The following is a 24,386-nucleotide window of genomic DNA, read 5'->3' on the forward strand; positions in this document are numbered from 1 at the left end:
CTCATGCGTGTAATGCATAGTCTGGGATCATGTATCGCGAGACTTATACACTAAGTTTTGGTTATGGTTTTTATTTTCGGGGTAAAATATAAAAAAACAAATAAACACACAAAACAAGCAAACAAATAAGTGAAACAAAAATATAAGCATTACCATAATGTTAAAAATGCAGTCAGCAGTTGTCGCATAGTTGTGCTATTTGCATTGTTTGTGAAACCAACTGCCGTTTTAAAAAACACTCGGGCCAAAATAGGAATTGTTACATTTTCTACGAAATAAGTTTCATTAACATTTAATGTTAATGTCGCACAGAAGCCTAATTGGTCAGTTTCTCAGCGATAGACGAACATTTTTTCAGATACTTATCTCACATCCTGTTCAGAATGATTAACAGTAAAGACTTCACAATAAGAGTTCTCAGGTATAACTATTATCATAAGCTACGGAAATGCCCCGTAAAAAAAACGACCACATCTATTTCTTTGTTCATTTAAAAGTCGTAAAAAACATCACAATACGTTAGACGAAGATGCATTTGTCGGGGTTGATTTTAAACTAACAACACATCGATATGATGCTTTTACACTGAAATAAACATTGTACACTTTCTGGAAAAAATAGTTTTCACCTCCGGGTCGAAATCTACTCTGTTGCTGTCGTCTATTTCCTCTCTACTCCCCCCTGTTCGTGAATCATATCAGCACAAAGTTTGCTTTTATCCACGACGACATCGCGGCCTTTTGACCGCCGAGCAGCCGAGATGGTGTTTAAAGTGACTGTCAACAGCGCCTGGAGGGCAACGAGGACGCTGTGGCTGCTGCTGCTCGTGAGCCTGTCTGTGAGCATCTGTGTGTGCCGAGCATCTTCACCTCAGGAGGAGGACAGTGCCATGGAGAACATCGTTACGGAGAAAAAGGCTGAGGAGAGCCACAGGCAGGACAGCGCGGACCTGCTCATCTTCATCATGCTCCTCACCCTCACCATCCTGACCATCTGGCTGTTCAAACACCGGCGGTTCAGGTTTCTGCACGAGACCGGGCTGGCGATGATATATGGTGAGATGCTCCGGCGTGACAGGGAGACGTCATCAGTGTCATTACTGTCGTTTTGTACCGGTGATTATATCTGAAGCGACTGCGTATTAATATCTAATTTCAGTCTTTCAGTTCCGGCAGTAAGTGACTAATATCACCGTGTATTTGGGGCTGTTGCAGCTAGATATTGCATGATAACAAGCTTAGGGACTGTTCTGTATTTATCAGAGGAGAGGGGTAGCTGGGGTATGACTTCGTTTGTTTTACACTCCTCTAACCTGCACATTTTTAACTTTGCACTTCTTTGACTTGGGGGAAATGCACAACTCTCTGTGACTGATATTGGTTTTTCATGGGCCGATACTGATTATTAGTACTAAATGAGATCGATAACCAGTATTCGGAACCGATATGTATTTACAGTATGCTGAAATCAAGAATTTGGAATATAACAAACACTAACAGAAAACTTTGTTTAAATGCCTTTAGCAAATGTTAAATCAAAACTGAAACTTTAGACATCATATAGAGCAAGTTCCCAGCAACTTTTTTTTATAAAGTCAAGAGAAAATTTAAATAAAAAATGTTTAATTACAAATAGCTCCCTGAGGTTTTACAAAATAAAAGTTTGTCCCATGCTGACACTTTCTTGTATTGCAGACTGCCTTCCCTGGTATTGGTTGAGTGTAACGCACACTTTTTCATTAATTAATTTTATCGGCGATCATTAAAACAAAACACTGCCAGATATCGGCCCCGATAATCTGTTGACCCTCCACCATAAATTAGTGGTAAAATTTTAAAGTGTACACTTTGTTGTTTGAAAGTTAAAAGTTGAAGACAAAATCTTGGAGCTGAAAAAAACCTTGGTTTCTCACTCTTGTCATGCATACTTGTTTGTTAGTTTAAACAGTTATTTTTTTGTTTTGCAGAATTTTAAATGACATGTAACAATGTGATTTTGATGGCACATCAATTTTTATGTCCAGGGCTGCGTTCAGCCCCTAACAAAATATTTTTTAAACAAACAGTGTTATGGTTGAACACCCTGTTTGGTTCGGTGGGTGAATACTGCTGGGGTTTTTTTTAGTTTAATTCAGAAGGCTTTATTGGTGTGGGAAAAGTTACGTCTGCATTGCCAAAGCAAGTGTGAAATGAAAAAAGAAAGTACAATGAGTAAAGCTTTATCAGAATTTGGTTTATTTATATGTTGCTACTGGTTGGGTTCACGTCCAACATACCCGCCAAACATGATAAGATGTATACCTCAAAGCCTGCAGCACATCATTTCAAAGAAACATGTTCAGTCCAGAAACCATAGCAAAATGTTGCACGCTGTTTTAGATATGAAATATCACTATTTTAATCTTAAATTTGGTCATGTTTTTTTTTTCTCACGGAAGCGTTCGTCCCACAGTGTGTTCAAGGACAGTTGCAAATTTGAAATCTAATGATTATTTCTATTTTTTCTGGCAATGATTAATGGTGTAATTTTGCTCCTGGCAGGTTTGAAATGCAAATTTTCCTTAGAAATCAGCAGTAAAATGAATACAAAATACCTTCATTTAAATTAGTGTGTCCCTTTATGCAGCCAAAAATAGGAAACATAAGCCCCTACCCAGTGCTTAAAAAATTGTTAAACATCCCGCCCCTCTTTTCATCACTCCCTCCCCTCTCATGAACAGAAGTATAAACACCTTAAAAACTTGCATCTAAGTAGCTAAGTGACTTAGGCATGGAAAAGCCAGCCCAAAATTTCACTTCTCTCTACTATGTTGTGGTTAGGCCAAGAGCAAATATGCTTGAGGTTATCGAGCAGGCTGCACAACATGTGATTGACTGCTTCCTCCTTCACTCAGACACCAACATAAACCATTCTTACACCTCATAGGACAAACACCATTCACTGCTGTCATTGGCTGTCAGATCTTAGCCGGCATTTCCTGAAGTGTTATCGAAACTGTCCTGAGTAGACCTCTAAAATAAGTTTATGAGTGGATAAGAAGTTGCTTGTGCTGTAAGGCAAGGCAGCCACTCCTGACCATCAGACATGTAATCTTTACAAATGCACTTACAAATTAAACGAGTAAATAAACAAATGAGGGAATGAGTAAGTGAGAAGGCAAAATAAACGAAAATGATACAGCAAAGTATATGTAAATACACACGCAGATCTAAAAAGCAGTTCCTGATTATTATAAAGCAGGTTTATTTATATAGTACATTTCAGCAACAGGGTGATTCAAAGTGCTCTACATACAAAGTAAAAAAAGAAACACTTTGGACAATTAAATTCATGTAAAACAGCCGTTAAAGTGCCAAGAGGAGAATTAAAACAAGCTAAAATACAATAATATAATAATGTTTAAAATACTAGAATAAAAATTACAGTCCAGCATAAGAAGGGAGTAATTCTTTGATTTAATAAATGGCAGCTGCAAACAGAAGTTTAAGCCTTGATTTAAAAAATGATAAGAGTTGGAGAAAACCTGCAGTTTTCTGGGAACTGTTCTGCATATATGGACCAGAAAAACTAAATGCCGCCTCTCTGTGTTCGGGGGACAGAAAGCAGACCTATCTGAGGTGACTTGAGGGGTCCAGATGGTTCATATAATGTAACAGAACATCAGAAAGTATTTTTTTCTCAAACCATTCAGTGTTAGATATAAACCAGTGGTAGACCTTTGTAATCAGTCCTTTTGCAGACAGGAGGCCAGTTTAAAGACCTCAGAACTGGAGGGATGTGATCCACTTTCTTGCTCTTGGTGAGGACTCGAGCAGCGGCATTTGGAATCAGCTGCAGCTGTGTGATTGATTTTTTTAGGGAGGCCCATAAAAACAGATAAGATAAATGCATGGATGAGTTTTTTAGGATCCTGCTAAAACACAAGACCTTTAATCATTGATAGTTTTTAAGCTGATTGTTGGCTGACTTTGTAAGAAGTTATTCTCTTTATAGAAGTATTTAACTGTTGGATAGATGGTCTTTTCATTGAAATAGGCTGCAGTAGACAGACCAAAATACTGTTGAAATTGCATGACATGAGAAAAGAGAGAAAAATTCTTCACTTTAGCCCAAAAGGTAGAAAACCTAAATCTACCTGAATGCACTGCACCGGACCAATCCTGATGATGGCGATGTAAAGCGAGTTTCCCATCTGAAGACAATATGGCGGCCGGCTGGTAACAAATGATGTTGTATTACCATTAAACAGTTAACTAAAAACATTTGAGGCCAGAAACAGACGACACAGTGACAGAATCTTGGCTTATATTTGGTCAGCACTGCCTAGTTTAACAGTTTAATCTGAGAAATGTGGATCTCTCTTCGATCCGTCCTAATGTGGAGGTAAAATCTGTACTGTAATTAACAGCTCTAGAGCTAGCGGATGATGACGTTTTGCATTATCAGATGGATTTGAGCTGAAAGATCTGGATGCTGGAAAGCTAGAGAGAAGTTTAACTGGCTTGATCGTTGGTGTTTCACTGTAGCAGATTCATATTACATTCAGTATCTACAAGAACCCAAAGAATACAAAGTTATTTTCACTTATGCAGCCCGGTGTGCCTTTTCTACAAAAGACGTTTCGACATTTCGTAGTAGTAAAAAGCAAGTTAATAACAGTGATAATGGATTTTTTTAAATGTGTCAGTTCCAGGCTGCAGGTTTTATCACCCTGGCTCAGTGGCATGGTATGTGTAACAGTGTTAGCGTTTCCTGTTTGATAAGTGGAAATTTCTGCTGAAAAAGTCAAAGACCTGTTGTTAAAAAGAGCTGGCATGGATAAACTTCACTTGATCTCTCTTATACTCTCGTGTAAGCTGTATTGCATCTGTTTGGGCGTCAGCTTATACATTAATATTTAGATAAGCATGAAGTATATGGTGACATGAAATTCCCAGCATATTTTCAGTCAACTTCCTCCTGAGTGCGGGCCTTTTATTCCCAGTTTGTCTGGCTCATATTTAGTCATAGAAGAAGCTGACCTGTATGTCTTTTAGCCTTTGTGAGTGGGTGTTCAGCTTTGTGAAGCTAAGAATTTAACTTTTTCTCCATTTCCTTTCCAGAAAATAATCCCACTGAAACATTTGATGGCCCCAAAATCAAAGCGTGTCCAAATTCACTCCTCTACTGACACCTCGTCATTGATCTTGGCCTCCTTGTTGCAGCTATGATTTACATTAATCAACTCTCCCCACTTTATCCTATTTATCTTTGCTCTTTTTCCTCCCGCAGGTGTCCTTGTTGGCGTGGTCTTGCGTTACGGCATCCACGTTCCTCGGGACATTAGCAACGTCACGATGAGCTGCCACGTTAATGCCAGCCCCGCCACGCTGCTGGTCAACGTCAGTGGCAAGTTCTACGAGTACACTCTGAAAGGAGAGATCAGTGCCAACGAGGTGAACGACGTGCAAGACAACGAGATGCTACGAAAGGTACAGGCCGACAGTCATGTTTGAAATGTTCAGTTGAAATGTGGCGTCTGACCACAACAACCTGTATAATACCACCACTGTCATGTTGCTGTAAAACATCTACAGGTTCAATGTTTTTTCTACTGTCAGTGTTGCAGCTGTAAAATGTGGAGCTGAATCAGTCAGTTGACTAATTGATAAGTAATTATCTTCAACTTAAAATTAATCGGCATGAACATTTATTGATCCATAGCAGAGAAATTCTGTGTTTTACATTTATGATAGTTTAATGAAAATGTTATTGTTTGGACTTAGCATGAAATTTAAAGACGTTATTAACGGAAAATCTAAGTTTGTCACCTTTGTCATTGTGTAGACAAAATGAGTAATCAATACATTGAGAAAATCATTGTCATTGTTTTTATGCACAACGAATTCTCTGAAAGTCTTATTACCTCTGATAAAATAAGTAGTAGGAAACTCTTCTCTAAAGTTTCATTTAAATATGATACAGAAAAGAAATAAATGAAAGATGGGGGACAGATGCTCTTTGCGTCAGGAGGGTCACTTGGACGTTCTGGATCCATAACTATTATGCTGTTTTGATTTGCATTTTTGATGACTTGGACCGAAACGTTGTCTGGTAAATAGCACTGAAATTAGATGCTTTGTTTATTTTAAAATCATAGCTCCCAAAAACTACTAGAGATTGTACTATAATGGGATCGCTCTAGCTGCAATACCGCGATCCCCGACTTAAAGCAAATGTTTGCCGGAGATGTAAAGTGGGGGCGGGGCAATAGAGTGCTCCAGGAATGAGTCCTAAAACCCAGAAATGAGTAAACACACTTCAGCACCTCCGGTTCCCCTGCTCTAAAGTCAGTGGGTAATTTACATGTGTTTTTGGTTATAAGCCTCAAATAAGGTCTGTGGTTAAAACACGCTTAATAAACTTTTACATTTGTTCTACATCATAAATTACATCAGTAAATAGCACGCTTATAAGCTTTTATGTGTCTTTAAAAATGCGGTTGCTAACAAGTGGCCAAATGAGACCGAACCGCGCCGAACACGGCTTTACAGCCTCGTTGTTGTCAGGATGTTGAGTCATGGGATTGTGGTGTATTTGTTTATAGCCTAATGTCAGCTTTTTACTTCTGGCGATTGCATTTAGGCCTCAAAACTAAAAACAGTAGTGTTCATTGGTGGAGATTATCTTGCTGAACAAAATATACGTGTCGTATACTTTTCTTCACCATAGAGCTTAATTTCTGCTCTAATGAAATGGAAAACTCTCATTGGTGTTTTGACGAGGGAACCAGGGCAGCGCCAACTTTAGCATCAACCTACAGAAAAACGTCATCCCTGCAGCACTCTATGACTTCTTCCTTACTGCCCACCTCCTGCTTCCAGCCGCCTAGCTCCGACCACACATGTCCTCAAACTTGGCTTTCATTGTGATCTCCGCTACCCACCTGTGAAGTTTTGTGACTTCATCTTTCACGGTTGCAACATTATGATGTTGAGAAGAAGCGCTTTGCAGAAAGACATATAAACACCTGCCAAAGTGGGCAAAATGGCTTCTGTGGACTCACAAGGTGAAAACAATACCAGCCGTTTCAACGCTGTCGTGGAAGGTAACACATGTAAACAAAATGCCTCAGAGGCGGCTGCAGCATTGTTTGTTGTTGGTGGAGATGTGTTCAACATCAGATGTTATTTTGTCACACAACATAATTACATACAGACAACTTTTAACGTAGCATTAATCTAGATTTACAAGGGAAAAAATGCTATTAGTCATTATGTTTGGCTCTGCCTGTGTATAGAAGCTGTCCCCTTTTCCTGTTTTGTGGTTTTACTATAACAACAGTTTTTTGTCAGTTGTCCTGGAAACTTCCTAATGCTGCCCCAGATGTGTCATTTATGATTAATTAGCTTATTTAAATTCTCTAATAATGCAACAGCTTCAAAGTTTCCACCAAAACAGCTTTGTCTCTTCTTTTCTGTTGATTCAGATGTGTAGTATGATGCTGTTTGTTTGTGTGTGACTCAGGTGACCTTTGACCCTGAAGTGTTCTTCAATATTCTCCTGCCACCCATCATCTTCCACGCTGGCTACAGTTTAAAAAGGGTACAGTTGTTTTTCAGGCACTCTCTCTGTTGCAGAAACACGAAATGTGAATATTTTTAACATGTTTGACTCCAAAAAAGTATTGTCTTCATTTCAGTATGAACTTTTAAAATCCAGATATGTGTGTATGTCTTTAGAGGTGAGTAATAATGATAGTCATGTGACGATGTGTTTAATTTTGTCTTTCAGAAACATTTTTTCCGTAACATGGGATCCATACTGGCTTATGCCTTCGTGGGGACGGTTATTTCCTGTTTTGTTATTGGGTAAGAATTTTAATTAAAAAAAAAAAGAAAAAAGCAAACAACAGAAAAAAACAACACTGAGAAAAACATCCACTGTTCTTATTTAACATGTGCTACTGTATTGTAACCACAACAGTAAAATGAAGCTCAGAGTCAGAGCAGCATTCATATATGTCGGTTATTGTGGTAGTGAAGTGCCACTGAAGTCAGAGTTGTTTATGATGACGTGCAAAACCACCTTCTGTTCCTCCGTCAGGCTGCTGATGTACGGCTGCGTGATGCTGATGAAGCAGGTGGGACAGCTGGGTGGAGACTTCTTCTTCACTGATTGTCTGTTCTTTGGAGCCATCGTCTCAGCCACAGACCCTGGTACATTTGCTTATTCCCAGTCTTCTTGTTGACAACTTATTTCATGCTTACAAGTCACACTTATTAAGAAGTGGATTCACTTTTATCTCTTGAATTACTCAAAGTTTTCAGTACGCATTCTCACACACAGCACACAGCCACAAATAGCTCATCACAAACTCAGGATTTATCAAAGTTGCATACAATATAATTCAATTGTGAATAATTCAGTCACACTGAATAAATTTACTTTAGAAATGCCATTAAGTCCCAGCTGAGATGGAAGAGTCCAGCTGGGATCCACAGCTGGTAAAATAAAGCTCAGAAAACACAAAAATAATTGAATAAGTACTTGATAAAACACTTCTGCTTAAAATTTTCTGGAATTTCAACTTCCAGAAGTACAATTTATTCAATGACCGTCAGTGCAAGTCCTGTCTTATTTGCTATTTCTAAAAAACAGTGAAACATCGTTAAAAATATAAAGTAAAGCTATATGTTTAAAAGACAGCTTCCCCCAAAATCCAAAATACAAATTTTCCCTCTTACCTGTAGTGCTTTTAATAAAACTAGATTGTTTTGGTGTGAGTTGCTGAGTTGCAGACATCTCCAGCACTTGGCAACTCACACCAAAACAATCTAGATAGATAAATAACACTACAGGTAAGAGAGAAAATATGTATTTTTGATTTTGGGTGAACTGTCCCTTTAATTATTAGCGTATACTTTTACATTATTAGTAAATAGTACAGCACTGAAACTCAGCTCCTGACACCCGCTTCCATGTTACTCCATGATAAGTATAATTATTTTGTTCAGTTCAAACATGGAGGAATATCAGAGATATTTAGTGTGTTCCTTTTTATCCACAGTGACGGTCCTGGCTATCTTCAACGAGCTGCAGGTCGACATGGATCTGTACGCTCTGCTGTTTGGGGAGAGCGTGCTCAACGACGCAGTGGCCGTGGTTTTGTCCTCGTAAGTCACCCAAACATGCATCCATCCCACCTTGAATGTGCACAGAGCTACTAAGTTCTGGCTTTTTGAGAGAAATGCTGAAAGTGCAAGTCATGCTCTTGCATCGATCTGTCAGTGACCTTTTAACTAACCTAATATCAGCTTCTCATTATCGACACGTTAACCACGAGGTGGTCTCTAAGCTAACACTCAGTTTTTCTCTCCTCCTTTACATGGGACTGTTATTATTTCCACAGAATTGTAAATTATAATAGCAGGCACAGTGGAGGGGCCGGTCCCTGCGGAGACACTCTGACAGGCCCATTGAACGGGTGCACTAAGTAGAGCATGGCATTGTGTGCCTTTGCGGTGCCTTGGGACAAACATGACAAATCACCGGCCATTTGTTTTTCCAACTCTGGCTTATTCAACTAGAGATGCCAAACATTTCATTATTTATTCATTTATTTTAGCTTTTTTGTTTCTTTTTTTGTTGATATTGTGAGTCAGCAACAAACACATTCCTATTATGTCTGAGGACTTTGTATATATATATATATATATATATATATATATATAAAAGCCAAAGAGAAGGCAGGACGCCAGGAATGCTTATAGACAAAATGCCGGGTGATTTGTTTTCTGAGTGTGGAGGCTGTGAATGGAGAGGGTGAATGTATCACTTTCACTACATTTTTATCGCAAAACTATCTCAGCGAAATATTTGAAAAATTGCTTTTTGTGACTGACAACTATCCTGCTGAATTCTTAATAATTCTGCTGCGATAAAATTCCTCTCCTCCCAGACTCCAGTTAAAAACTCAGTTATTTTCAAAAAATGTTTGACCCAAGTTTGGTGAGAGGAAGTATGACCTTCTACTATTAAATATGACTTTACTGGAATAGTTCAGTGTTGGCACTCAACTACAAAGTGACACAAAATAACTGTATAAAGAGACTCTCATGAAAAACATACTGTACTGTGCGTGGTAGCTGTGACATATTGAACATTTCAGCAAAATGTTCACTGATACGGTACTTCATATGTTGTCGTGTTCCATTAAGTCAAAGAGTCGTTGTCTTTGAGCACAACTCAGGCAGGAATTATATTGTTTGTCACCACAATATGAAAACCGTTTAGTAATATATAAATGTAATTTTGAGTAGCGTAGACGAATAATGATTGTTCAGGGCGGATATCAATTAGTAGTACTTAATGAGACCGATAACGGATATTTGGAACAGATATGCATTTACAATAAAAATGAAAATATTTCTGTCAAAATTTAGAATTTGGTTTATAACAAACTCCAACACAAAACGTCAGTTCAGTGAAAATTTAAAAAATGAATAAATTAAAATATCTCCCTGATGTTTTAAAAAGGAAAAGTTCCTCCCATGATGACACTTTCTTTGCTTTCTTTGTTAGTTGAGTATAATACACACACTTTTTTATTAATTAATTTCATTGGCCATCATCAAAATAAAACACTGACACAGATAATTGGGAAAATACCAATTATCCCTAATAATTGAGGATTCTGCATTGATATGTTTGATCTGAATTGTCTTAGAGGAATGAAATTAGTCCGTATTCTTTTTCTTTTTGGTTTTCCACCTTAAAAATGTGTATTTATCAGCCTCTAATGATGTCCACTGTTTGATGAAGGTCCCATTATTCTTGTCATTGTTTGTTAATATAATTCATACGTGCAGTTTAAAGCAGCGCTTCTCAACCAGTGGGCCAGGGACCACTGGTGGGCCTCGCTATGTGTCATCTAGCGGGCTGCAGATGTACTGCCTTGGTTAAATTAAATAATTTAAAAAAAATCAGTTATATCACCAGATACCACTAGAAATAGATGTGTTTTCCCACAGTGGCGGCGAGCTGATGTCCCCTCGTATGCAGTGACACAAAAGGGATCTGCTTTTGAAACAGAGTAAAATAATAGCCGGTAAAAGCTCCAAAGCATGTTGTGAGGAAATACAGCGGCAGGGCAGTGATGCTCAGCAGAAAGCGCAGTGTGTTGAATGTGGTGAAATCCTGTCAGACGAGGTGCTAAAACCATCAAAGCTCCAGAGACGCACAAAGCAGCCCGGGATGTGTTGGAAAGCCAAAAATATTTCCCGTGGAAAAGAGATGAACTTCAGGCACAACAGAAAGTGATCACAACATTAACAGCTGACGTTGGCATAATACATGTTTTCAGCCCAGATGTTTTTCTTCTTTTTTTGTCATGTTATGTTTTATCAGAGTTTATTTGGGGAGATTTTCCTCAGAAGTGGGCCTTAATTACAAAAGATTGAGAACCCCTGGTCTACATATTTAAACTGTTCACCCACTTTGTTATACGTTGAGTATACGTTAACACTGAACTATCCAAATAGAGTCTGAAACTCTTTTGTTTCACCCCTCTGACCTCCACGTTACTCTGCTTTTTTCTTTATTTTAACTGAAGACGTGTGTGAGTTTTTGGCGTGAAAGCCTGCTCTTTATCAGCAGAAGCAAACCTGAAATGCTGTCATAGTGCCCTGTAGGAGGAGACCTATTATAGTGGTGGAATGTGCAGTTATTGACAAAAAAATATTTCAGATAAGAAAACTATTTACTCTGCAGGTTAGAAAGCTACACCTTATTATATAAGTGCTTTCTACATTTTATGTATGCAGGCTTTAACTTAAGTTTAAGAAGTTTATGTACATAACTCGATGCACTCTAAATGATTGCCATGATTTACGTTCTCTTTACACTTTTGTTGTATCAGGTCTATAGTAGCCTACCAGCCACAAGGGGACAACAGTCACACCTTTGAGGTCATGGCGATGCTGAAGTCTTTTTGGATTTTCCTCGGGGTTTTCAGTGGCTCCTTTGCTCTGGGAGTGGCCACCGGAGTCGTCACTGCTCTCATATCTTTTTATGTTATTTAGTCTTTTATATATAAGAAATAGCTAGTTATAAAACTTTTTCCATAAGACAAGTAATAAAATGTGAACTTAATCCACTGAAGCATGTTTACAAGTCATAAGCACCGTTTAGTGTTAAATTAAATCTCAATTATTTACTTAATTGTTAATAATATCCAAGTGTTAATTTAAGTTAAATAAGATTTTTTAAAAATGCAAATGACAAAATGTGCCTTGAGCAATTTATTTGATGCATAGCGGAACAATGACATAGAATGATGTCAAAATATGGCTGTGCCAAGGTGATGCCTCATCATCTCAGCTGTTATTATGTACTTATAGTCAGCATCATTGCTTGTTCTTGAGAAGTGTCAGTTCAAAACATTTTTCCTTAATTTCTCTGGCGGAGATTATTGTAGACTTGTCGTATGTGGGTCTTAGTAATAGTATACGATTTGCATGATATGTGTTTGTATTTACATTCGCGTTGCCACACCTAAGTTTGAAAAAAAGGCGTTGAACTATGGCAGTGTTGTCTTATGAGACCGCCGAAGATTGAGCAACTACATGTGTAGGCTGTCCCAGAGGATTACTGGTTACTGTGAATGTGGATTGTGTTATGGGATCATCGTATTTCTACAATTGGCTGTTTCGTTTAGTTGGGCATTTATGGCAGTGTTAACGATCGTGAAAAATATATAATGCGTCTGTTCCTTAATTCTGATCGACTCCATAACTGAATGGGTTCATCCTTGACCCATGCTACACTTTTCCGCCCAGTGTCCTGATAAAATAATAAGTAATCCTTGGCGGTTGTTATTATCTCCCCACAATATCCAACTTTTCCAGATTCCATGATTCCACTTCTCTTAGACGTTACCATATGAATTCATTTTGCAGTTTCTTTGGTTAACTCCTTGACTTCTTGGCCGTACGTGACTAAATTCACGAAGCTGAGGGATTTTCAGCTGTTAGAGACAGCTCTGTTCTTCCTCATGTCATGGAGCACATTCCTGCTGGCTGAGGCCTGTGGCTTCACAGGTAACACACACACACACACACACACACACACACACACATATTCAATCATGGTGCTAAAACAGCCCAAAAGATACTGTAATCTCATCTGTTTATGTTCTGTAAGAAAGGATCAGATAAAGGAATAAATTATAAAACTGTGTTTAGTAATTTAGTTGCAGAGACTGTTTTGCAGCTGCGTCTACATTCAGAATCTCTTGAAACAAACACAAAACTCTTCTGTTGCTGTTGCCTCCTGGTGTTTTGCAGGTGTGGTTGCAGTGCTGTTCTGTGGAATCACTCAGGCCCACTACACCTTCAACAACCTGTCCCCCGAGTCCCAGGACAGGACCAAACAGGTCAGACCTGGACTACAACCACAACACTGGTTATTCTGTTCATTTTTGAAAATGTACACCTTTATTTAGACAGTAGAAGAAAAGTTAAAGATTGAGTTTATCAGTGTCAAACAGCTGAAGCAAAAACTCTTTAAAAGTGAAAACATTTAACAACTAATAAAGGCGAGTGTCCGTTTAGAAGCAATAAAATGGTGCAAAGTAAAGGTTAGTTGGCAAAGCGCAGTATGTTGATGTATGCACTGTTTGATATTGTGGCTCAACACATTCAGCCACATTCAGCAGTCAAGAACTGAAAGGGTTAATCAGTATTTCACCTGCTGCATTGATTTTTCTGCTGTACCCTTCCTCACAAACACACCATGTAAAAGGACCAAACATACAAGATTTAATGCAGGTGAAAGAAACAACAATAACGAAGAGAATTCAAAATCTATTTTTATTTCTTTTCCAGTGTAATTAAACAAATAACTGCATATATATGTGCTCTGAAATTTTAATTTCTAAAGTTTGATTGCAGGGAACGCTGTGGAAGCCAAGTGTAGTTAGCTGTTAAATTTGTTAAATTGTGTTTCTCTGTGAATGTAATTAGTTTGCTGTTATCTAAAGCTGTTGTTGTTTTTCTTGTTTTTCAGCTGTTTGAGCTGCTAAATTTCCTGGCAGAGAACTTCATCTTCTCCTACATGGGTCTGACGCTGTTCACCTTCCAGAGCCACATCTTTAATCCCATGTTCATCGTTGGAGCTTTTGTATCTTTTGCATATGAAACTTTCCGGTTCAGACAGAGCCTGATATAACTTCTTTATCACACTCTTCTTTATCACACCATTTTCACTCAGATGTTGATATCAATGCAGAGGAGGAAAGTTCTCACAGCCGGCTTACACTGAACTTTTGACTTTTGCAGCGATTGTACTGATTTCCAGAAGTCTGTGTTTAATTGAGCGTGTATCTAAGCTACCAACCGGCACTTATTTAAGTGAGAAATTTCAAGTTTGGAAATTGGTTTACTTCTCATTCTCACAGTCTCCTCCCACTAAAGTAGCACAGAGGCTGGTAGAGAATTGAGGCGTCCAAAACCAAAATGTAAAGTTTGTATGCAAATACAATTTATCTTTATGGATTATATTGATGCCACATTGACAAGAATCCTGTCGATATTTGACACAATAAAAGGGAGTCTGGCACACGTTTACCACCAGGAGCAGGATGGGAAATAACCGTACAAAGAATCTTATAAATCTTACAAATATTCATCGTACAAGACTTGCAGTCTTTGCAAAATCTGTGACCAAAAACTTGTCTTTAGATGTGAGAAGGTGTCAGACTTTAGCCCTATAAAAGTCTTTTAGTGTATGACCTTCACTAGTTCTCTGTTTTGTTGTTCGCTCTTTAACCTCGTTCCCCCCTCAGGTGTCAGTTTTCCTGGGAAGAGCTGCAAACATCTACCCTCTCTCATTCCTTCTTAATCTGGGACGACGTAACAAGATCGGATCCAACTTCCAGCACATGATGATGTTTGCAGGTTAGTGGTATACAGATAGAAGAAGACATGATATATATATGTACTCTTATATGCAGTAAAAACGCACTTTGTAGATGCTGTAGAATATTTTAAGTTTCTTGCAGTCCCCTGTGAATAGATAAAAAGCTAACTAACACTGGACTGTAAATAGAAATCAGTTGATTTGTGTTTTATAGAAACTCGTGTACTTGTTTATGTGTAACAGTCTCTGTGTCTGTGCGCTTCAGGACTGCGGGGAGCGATGACCTTCGCCCTCTCCATCAGGGACACAGCGACATACGCCCGCCAGATGATGTTTACCACCACTCTTCTAGTGGTCTTCTTCACTGTTTGGATTTGTGGAGGAGGCACCACCCAGATGCTGTCCTGCCAGCGCATACGGTACGCCTCTCACTCACCTGTCAAATCCATTCCTGCATCAAACCGGATTTGCAGTTAGCATTTGTTGACACAGGAGTGGCACCATGGATGTTTAAAGTAAAAATAGATACAGCATTGGAGGTGGGGAGCCATTCATTCCTACGAAAGTCTCTCGGTGGTGCATGACTACAAAAAGTACAACCTCCAGATGTAAAATGACCTTGGATCTTCTGCATCATTGGTCCCATGAAGCGAGCGCTGGAGATTTAGCCAGCCAAGCTATTAACCGTTTAGCCTTCTACTAAAGTGAATAAAGAAAAATGAATTAATCTTGCAGGCTTTCGAATTGTAATCCGATCGTATAGATGAATTCCTGGTAGTGAAAAAAATCTTTTCTCGAGGGCTGTGATAACCATACAATTTTTCAATTGATTTACACACGTCTCTTTCACAATTTAAGTCAAGGCGAAAACGTATTTTCGGCCAAATGGCATCGTGACAAACCCGGAAGTTGTAATTCCACTGTTTGGCAGCAAACAGTGCTGCAAAAAGTGCAAACCTGCTTTTAAGTCCGGTGCACTTCCTGGGGGCCTGTTTAACATGTTCGATAAAGCCAGAGAAATTAACTTTTCTTCGTGCTTTTTTTGTACAGACTCTATGGCCCTCTTGTTTAACTGGTTCCACAGATTAAAAGAATCATCCAGCATATCCTTTGACTCTGCTCTGCTGAATGCTTGAGGCTTTTTACAGTACGCCCACTGCTGCAACCCTGCTGCTCAGGATTGTGTATTTAAGCGTTGCGCACAATGAAAGATTTTTTATATCATAACAGATGTTGAAAACCCACACATAGCAACATGCAATGATTATTTTAACCCTTTTTTAATAGTGTGTGGAGTGCAACAACCTGGCCATAACGGTACAACACACGCTAAAAGAATTCATTCAGGAACAACCAGAGTCCAAACCCTCAAAATTGTAAATCTCACAAATCTCTTGCAATCAAACATGACTTTAGAGTAACTAGCTGAGCTAGCTGTCAGTTTACTAACTACTTGTTATAGAAAATTCACAAATGAAATAATCAAAAAATATGGATGAAGTCGTGGAAACAATATGAGCTGGAAAAATTCCTCTGAGGCCGGCAGGACCACCGGCGACCCTCTGGGCCTCGCTCTCACAACAGAATACGGATCATAATTAAAAGTGTTTAATAATTGCGATATGAAATTGGTGCCAGGATGGCAGACCAGAGGATGAAAAACACTCTAAACATATCTGTCAAGACAGGAAAAATAGGCAAGATGATCTTCAAAGTCATCACAAAATTGTTTTTTTTCTGACAACTGTAACCAAAATTGAACCCTGCAGTGATTTTAAGAGCATCGAGTACTTTTAATTTTTTTTTTTTTTCGTAAAATGTGTAGATTCCTGCAAAGCAAATCTACCTTCAGGTAAAGACAAAGTAACATGACCTGACCAGGAACTTTCTGAACAGGATAAACACGTTTCACCACACTGTTGTGCTTTGAAAGTTCATAACTGCAGCTGATTGGCGTGTTTGTTTCCGTTACAGAGTGGGTGTGGACTCTGATCAAGATAACTCAGTAAGTGTGACCCTTGTGAAGTACTTAATGCTGTAATGTCATTTGACTGTAAAAGAACAGGAAGAAAAACATTTTCTTTGTTTGAACAGTTGAGCGTCGCCGAAGGCTCAGAGAGAAGAAGCAGTGCCTGGTTTTTCAGGATTTGGTATAACTTCGACCACAAGTATCCTTTGGCAACACATGATTATTTTTAATTACTGTTGTAAACGTTAAAGAAAACTCAATTTATTTTTCTTTTGTCTGTGCTCAAAAGATAAGTTATTATTTTTAACTATTTCTTTGTTCTATTTATTTGCACATTGACATGTAAAAAAAGACAGAAAAAGGACATTAAAAGTTTGAACGTGGGGTGCCCGGTAGCTCACCTGGTAGAGCGGACCCCTATGTAGAAGGGCTGTGTCCTTCCTGCAGCAACCACAGGCTCAAGGCCGACCTCGGTCCTTTGCTGGATGTCTTCCCCTCTCTCTCCCCCTTTTGCTCTTGAGTCTGTCCTATCCATTAAAGCTGAAAAAGGCTAAAAAAAATCTGAAAAAAAAATGTTTAAACATTATGCAGGAGAGGTTAGAAGCCAAGAAATGGCTTATGGGGATGCCTTCCCTATTAAATAACTATAATCATTTATAAAAACAAAAAAGATAAAGGTAAACAGTGCAAAATTGATCAAAACTTTAAAACTAAGCTGTAATTCAAAGTTTATAAAAATGTACAAATGACAAATTTTGATTATTATTATTATTATTAAAACTGATTATAAATTAATCACTGATGTAATCAGGTCTTTGCAAATAAGAGCCCTTTTCAGATGTTTTTTTTTAAATAGTAATGTAGAGGTAGATGTTATTAGAGGCAGGTGCATTGATGGCCAACCTCTAAGAAATGCTCGCTTCTTGAACAGAAACTTGGAGAAACATAAGCACAAGTACACAACAAAATATAACATGAGCAGCAAAAAATGGTCATAAAATAACTAGAAAACAAAAATGGAACAAGGTGTTAAAACTGCTAATATAGTGCGAAAACTCCAAAACCTTTGCAGGTTGGATTAAGAATAAATGAAGGCTATGGGATGACTTGTGAGGTATCGAACATGTTTCAGTCGAGTGGGTACTCCTGTGGTTCACATTGTCAGACAGCAGAGGGAGCACCAGGCACAGACTAGAAGACAAATGGTCTTTTTTATTGGCTGTGTAGTATGAAGGTTATTAATGTATTTTAAGTAGATTAATTATATTACTCAAGTTTCGATGATATTGCCCTCTTTTTAATATGCTTAGTTAGCAGTCTTAAATCACACCTCATCAGTAATCTTTGGTCCTGTTTCTCATGTCTTAGCACTCTCTTGTAGTTCATTTTTTCTCTGTAATATGTCCTTGACTCGCGCCCCCTCTCCAGCTACCTGAAGCCCATCCTGACTCACAGCGGCCCCCCTCTCACAGCCACGCTGCCTCCCTGCTGCGGCCCCCTCGCCCGCTTCCTCACCAGCCCTCAGGCCTATGAGGTCAGACATTGGTGGTTCATAAAAGAGCTATTTCTGGCTTTCTGTGTTTGTGAAGTTCTTATTCTGTATCAACGGACCAAAAAAGTTATATCAATGAATCATGAAGTGCAGAGGTTCAGTTTGAAACTCAAGGTTTTGTTTTGCTGGGTATGAGGCTCTGATGATAAATACTAAACAGATTTGCAATCTTTTTTAAGAAAAGTTTGCTTTATTCATTGGTCGTAGAGTGTTAAAGGAATACCTCACTCCCTAAATGTTCATCTGTATATAAATTTCTCACCACGTTTTACCTTCAATTCCTTGAAGAAAACTTTATTTTTCTCGCATGCCTCCAACGTGAACTAAGAATTCAAAAATGGAAAATTCTTGATTAATTTAAGTCTGTGATTAACAACAGAGAGAATATGTACTATAGCCATGTACAAACTCTCACATAACCCGTGCAGTATAATCTAAGTCTTATTTATCCAGTCGTATGCTCAGTACTTCACAAACACATGCATTTTTTGCTGAAACATTACACTTTTACACTGAACTAAAAGTGAAATTCAAATTCAAAGCCAGACTCCACTTACTAAAACGGTAATTTTGCTGGTACTGATCTACCACTGCCTCAATCAGTTAGGTTTTTTGTGTTATTATGTAACTTTAGTGAATCCATACTAATCTTTCAAACACCAAAGTGACACAAAATCACTAACAAGCAAACTGTTTGAGGCCACGGTAGACCAGCAGCTCCTGTGTTCAGTGAGGGAAAAGTACTGTTTTTGTCAATGGAGTCTGACTTTGAAAAGAGCATGAATAAATTTCACTTTTATTTTAGTATTTAATAGTCAGGATTGAGCAAAAATCCATGTGCTTGGGAAGAACCGAGCATATGACTGAATAAATGCGACTTAGATCATCCTGCATGAGCTGTGTGAACATTTGTAAATGGATGTTGTATATTGTTTTTCTTTTGTTAAACCTGGACGTCTATGACTTCAATTCATCAAGAAATATCTCTGATTTGGGGTTATTTGTTCACCATTGAGGCATGCAAGAAAAACAAATTTTTCTTCAGAAATTAAATTGCAACATGAGCTGAGTAACTGATGAAACAAATGGTCATTTTGGGGTATGAAGTGTTGCTTTAACATCTGTAATGTGACTTATCCATGCCAATGAAACATAGCTGACAAGGTTCAGTTGCTATGGTGATTTATATCAAATCCTTCACACTTAAACATGGGCATGACTTAGCAAAAGCCAAGGACCCGACAGAACTCCACCAAACTGCCTTGTAGAGAAACAAATAGTCAATTTGGGCCGCAGAGTATTCCTTTAAAGTCACATGTTGCACGTATGTTGTGTTTTGTGTAACTTTTTGACAACATTCCTCTTCCCTTTCACCAGAATGAGTGCCAGCTGAAGGATGATGACTCTGACCTCATCCTGACAGACGGTGATATCAACCTCACTTACGGTGACATCACAGTCAGTACAGACGCTTCAGGTTCTCACACAAGTGGCGGTCCAGCCTTTGCTGGCGCCGCCACCTCTGATGACTTAGATAGAGAGTTGACATACGGAGATCACGAGCTGGTGATGAGGGGCACACGCCTGGTGCTGCCCATGGATGACTCCGAGCCGCCCTTTACAGACCCCCAGCACCGCTTGCGGATGTGAAGACTCTCGACGCAGACCCAGACATACCGTCCGACTCACACTGACCCGAGCCATAGAGCAAAAGACCAGTACCTGACGCTCCTTCTTTCACTCCTCCACGTCATTCCTCTTGCTTTTTTTCCCCACACATTTCCTCACAGTTACATTTCTTCTCACTTCCTCTAGTGGCAAATCACTGTCTCTACCTCATTCTCGCTCTGCTCGTTACCACACCTCTCTGGCATCTGCCATAATTGTAATATAGTCTTATTTATTTGCAGGGTTTTCTTTTCGTATTCAATTGAAAGTCAGTTTCTCTTAGTTTGGCTTAAAGCTGTGTGTCAGTCACCTTACTGTAGCATTGCACAGAGGTCTAGCAGCATGTGTTAGTGTGTAAATGCAACCACTAGCTAATTTGTCGATGTAAAGTATATCACAAGAGTACTATAACTTTGATATGCATGCTGAGGATGCTTGTTGTTTTCTTCGTACGGGAGGTCGAGGGCTTTTGTTGTTTGGGTCTGACCTTGAATGTTGCTGCCTTCTCTCTGCGTATCAGAGGCATGCTGACCCAGTGGACAACTTTACTGTACATTTTGTTACAATCAAGTGCCTGGGAATTGTAGTTTTAAACCTGGCAACCCATGCTGGATCAGCTCCTGGAAGCAGAGCAAGTTCAGGATGGGCAGTCATGCAGTTGTAGTTTTCCTTTGTAAAAAAGAAAAAAAAATACAAAAAACTAAACTGACACCTCTGTCCATAAGGTAGCAATATACTCAGTGGGTGTTTGGGATGTCAGTTTGTGCTATCCGCCTGTAAATAGTGTGTACTGATGTGATGCCACAGTGTAACCTGGCAGCGAAAGTTGTGGATCTCTCCCAATGACCTTTGACTGTGACTTAGAGAGGGACTTTACACCTTATTTTAGAAGCTGATGTCGCTCACAGCAGAACGAAGGGCTGTCGTTCCGAAAGCAAGATCCAAACGAGTTTTAACGGAGACAGATTAGTGCCATTTCCCTCCTGCATTTTGACATTTTGTGAAAACTGAATGCAGATGACCTTAAAGTGTTTTGTATTATTTTTGCAACAGAGCTTTTAAGCTGAGTCACATTTGTCATACACATTTAGCTTTGTGAAAACATTTTCTATTACAATTGTGCATTAATGTTGAGAGTTTGGAGGAAATTTTCCCCAAAACACACATCGATGCATGAATTTGACACTAAAGGAACTTAGTACCATGTTATTGGTAAGCACACATTGAGTATAATTTCGACAAATCAGAGAATTGATTTTCTCTCTATATGATTTTATCAGGGCTGCAACCAATTATCAATTTATCATCAATTGCCAGCTTTTCTGTGTAATTGGTAAGTTATATTGTCTATAAAGTGTAAAATTTCCTGGAGCTTTAGTTGAAATTTAAACGAATGTCTGATCAACAGTTAAAAACTTAAAGAAATTCACTGGATGACTGAATAAAAAAAAAATACATTTGAGAAGATGGATGTGGTGAATGTTGGTGAACAATTGATAATTAAAATTGTTGTTGGATTATTAGCTTAATGATTAATTGGCCGATTGTTGCAGCCCTACATTTTATATGTAGGTCCTTAAAAAAACTCACTGAATAAGAGCGGCTGCCTGATCATTATTCTAATCAATGAACCTGATGTGAGCAAATATTTACTTTGGTACTGTGGCAGTTTATCATTATGAGAACTGCAAGAAAAGAACAACAATAGTTGTTGATATGCTGGATGTTTTTCTCGGCTGCGCACAATAGTGTCCTTGAGGGTTAATGGTCCGATGGTTAAACAGGAGTATATTCGAGCATTAATGCAGTATATATATCAGCATCAAGATGCATAAAGTCATAAAGATATTCTTAAAAGAGCCCTCATTGATGGATGTGTTACATTTAACTTATGTGAGTGTGGGTGCACAAGAGTGGAAGAGCTTTGCGAGCTCCTTCGTAAAGCAGTTGTTAATGCGGGTTAAACAGGAAGTGTTGATAAGGTGTCACTGTAGCAACGCTGTGTTGATGTGTGCAGAAGCCAGAAAACACTGAGAACATGGTGACTCAGTTGAACACAACGGTTTTTGTGGTTCATTCTCTCGGTGAACCAGAAAAAAAGTGGCTGTAGGCTAAATGGATGCAGGAGGAGAAGGGTGATGATGATGATGATGATGATGATGATGATGATGATGATGATGATGATGATGATGGTGATGATGATAGGGTTACAGAAGCGAGTGAAAAAACAGACTATGAGAGAGAGATGGAGGAAGGACAGTTAAAGGAATATTCTACCCACATAATATCCTTTTATATATGAATTTGTCATGCTGTGTTTACCTTGAATTTGGGAAGAAAAGTTTCTCTTTTTTTGCATAAATCCACAGAAATCTATGAAAGTATTCATTTACTCAATGATCGGGCTTAACAACAGAAAACCTGTATCAAAACATCTGTTTACAAACTCTGACACAGCGTTTGCAGTATAATCCATGTATCCAGTCATATGCTCAGTACTTCTCAAACACAGGCATTTTCACTAAGCTACATTATTACTGAACTGAAAGTGAGACGTTGTCTCTGCTGTCTTCAAAGCGAGACTCCATTCGTAAATATATTAATTTTACCTCGCTGAACATGGTAACTGCTGGTTAACCACTGAATCAGTCAGTTAGTTTGTGTGACTTTGGTGCTCTAAAAGGTTAGTTCAGATTCACCAAAATCACACAATAACACAAACTAACAGATTGAGGCAGCCGTAGACCAGCAGCGTCTGTGGTCCGTGAGGTAAAATTACAGTTTCTGTTAATGTTGTCTGGCTTTGAAAGAGATCACTTTAACTCTCAGTTTAGTTTTAATTAATAATGTTTTTTAGTTAAAATACATGTGTGTGGGAAGTACTAATCATACAACTGCACAAATTGTGTGTCAATTTGTTAATGAATATTTTGGTGTAGTTTTTCTGGTAAATGTGGTCCCCAATTAATCAATAAATAAAAATGTTTGCCTTTTCTGTGGAGGCATGTGAGAAAAAGACAGTTTACCTCACAAATTCAAGGTGGCATTACCAATTAATATACAAATGGTCTTTTGTGTGAAGTTTTTCTTTAAATGCCTGTTTGTGTGTGTTTGTGTGGTGATACAGAGGTGGAAGGAGGAGTAGGCTTTTAGATATCGCTTTTCCTTCTTGCGGTTATCTTCTGCTGTGCAGGAACTTGGAATTAAAAGTGTTTTTTAATCAGGCACACCTCTTGACACCACATTGTCCAGATTACGATTTATTCTTTCTACCCTTTTATACTTTTCATTTTTGCTATTATTGAATTTTGTGTTGTTGAAGGGAAACAATGGAGTAAAAAAAACAAAAGTTGAACGATTTGCACTCCTCCATTAAGAATGTTGTATTGTTTTGCTTTGATGTTTTATCTAACAGCTACTTTTATTAGTTAACTTAATGTTTTCAGAAGGTTGTGGAAAGATGAGCAGATTGATGTCAGCTGAATGAATCTTGGATGAATGCTTAGAAGAAGTTAAGTTGATGTTTCTTTGTAAAGAGTTAATTCCACTTTGCAGTGGCAGCAGAGATGGTTAGAAGTCCTTTCATACTGCTGTTCCATCTCATCACTTCATCATTCAGGTACCTCGTGTGTGTGTGTTTGTGTGTGTGTGTGTGTGTGTGTGTGTGTGTGTGTGTGTGTGTGTGTGTGTGTGTGTGTGTGTGTGTGCGCGTGTTTGAATGCTGCTGCCATGACTGAGCATGAATCATTCATCTTCCGCTGATGGTGAAGGAACAAAAAAAAAAAAGAAAAATATATACAAGCAGAATTGTGTGCCACCGTTCTTCAATTGACACATGAAATAATGTGAAATCTGCAAAAAGCTGATATAGGTTTTGATGTTTGCCTCCTGCTCTGCCAGCGTGTGTTCTCTCTCTGTTCTCTGAATGGTGAATTGTGATAGGCTCTGATCATTGGAAATCTTGTCTGAAGTAGCTGACCAAAGAGGCCTGCTGTGCTTTGTGTTTCCAGACAGTCCACTCTATCTTTATACTGCAAACTGTGTGTGTGTGTGTGTGTGTGTGTATAATCATGCCTGCAAGTGTATATGTGTGTATGTGTGTGTGTGTACGCGTGTGTGTGAGAGAGAGAGAGAGATGTTATATTCTCGCTCTTCTTCGGTGTTGCAGGTACCGACTGTTTACATCTGTGTAAATATACTCTCACCTGTTCATGTGCGTGCAATGGTCAATAAACAGAAGCCTGTGCGTTTGATTAAAGCCCTCACTCTAATTACTTCCTCATTTACCTTGTTTCCTCT

At 38.6% G+C, this 24,386-nt stretch overlaps 1 protein-coding gene across 2 annotated transcripts; it reads left to right on the forward strand.

The window, feature by feature from the left end:
- Positions 1–408: 408 nt before the first annotated feature.
- On the forward strand, positions 409–24,345 carry slc9a6a (solute carrier family 9 member A6a). 2 transcript variants are annotated; one of them, XR_015777233.1, is made up of 17 exons: positions 409–1,055; positions 5,272–5,471; positions 7,507–7,584; positions 7,774–7,850; positions 8,086–8,198; positions 9,050–9,155; positions 11,900–12,040; positions 12,973–13,079; positions 13,326–13,414; positions 14,047–14,160; positions 14,825–14,936; positions 15,164–15,317; positions 16,873–16,903; positions 16,993–17,066; positions 18,296–18,401; positions 19,797–22,677; positions 22,857–24,345. XR_015777233.1 is itself a non-coding variant. In XM_088080941.1 (16 exons), the coding sequence occupies exons 1-16, from the start codon at positions 761–763 to the stop codon at positions 20,067–20,069; spliced, it is 2,070 nt and encodes a 689-aa protein (XP_087937067.1). In that variant the 5' UTR covers positions 409–760; the 3' UTR covers positions 20,070–24,345. The 2 variants fall into 2 exon arrangements, 1 of the variants encoding a protein (XP_087937067.1); XM_088080941.1 differs by having other exon boundaries at positions 19,797–24,345.
- Positions 24,346–24,386: the final 41 nt, after the last annotated feature.

The sequence above is a fragment of the Plectropomus leopardus genome, chromosome 8 (genome assembly GCF_026936395.1).
Source record: "Plectropomus leopardus strain MGB_pleo_1.0 chromosome 8, ASM2693639v1, whole genome shotgun sequence".
NCBI classification, from domain to species: Eukaryota; Metazoa; Chordata; class Actinopteri; order Perciformes; family Serranidae; genus Plectropomus; species Plectropomus leopardus.

What these genes read in the sequence shown, in the direction of transcription:
- slc9a6a (XM_088080941.1), top strand. Translation starts at nt 761, where the DNA reads ATGGTGTTTAAAGTGACTGTCAACAGCGCCTGGAGGGCAACGAGGACG. An exon ending in ATTTCCTGTTTTGTTATTGG is followed by an intron (nt 7,851 to 8,085) that starts GTAAGAATTTTA and finishes TTCCTCCGTCAG; the next exon opens with GCTGCTGATGTACGGCTGCG. An exon ending in CTGTCCTGCCAGCGCATACG is followed by an intron (nt 15,318 to 16,872) that starts GTACGCCTCTCA and finishes TTTCCGTTACAG; the next exon opens with AGTGGGTGTGGACTCTGATC.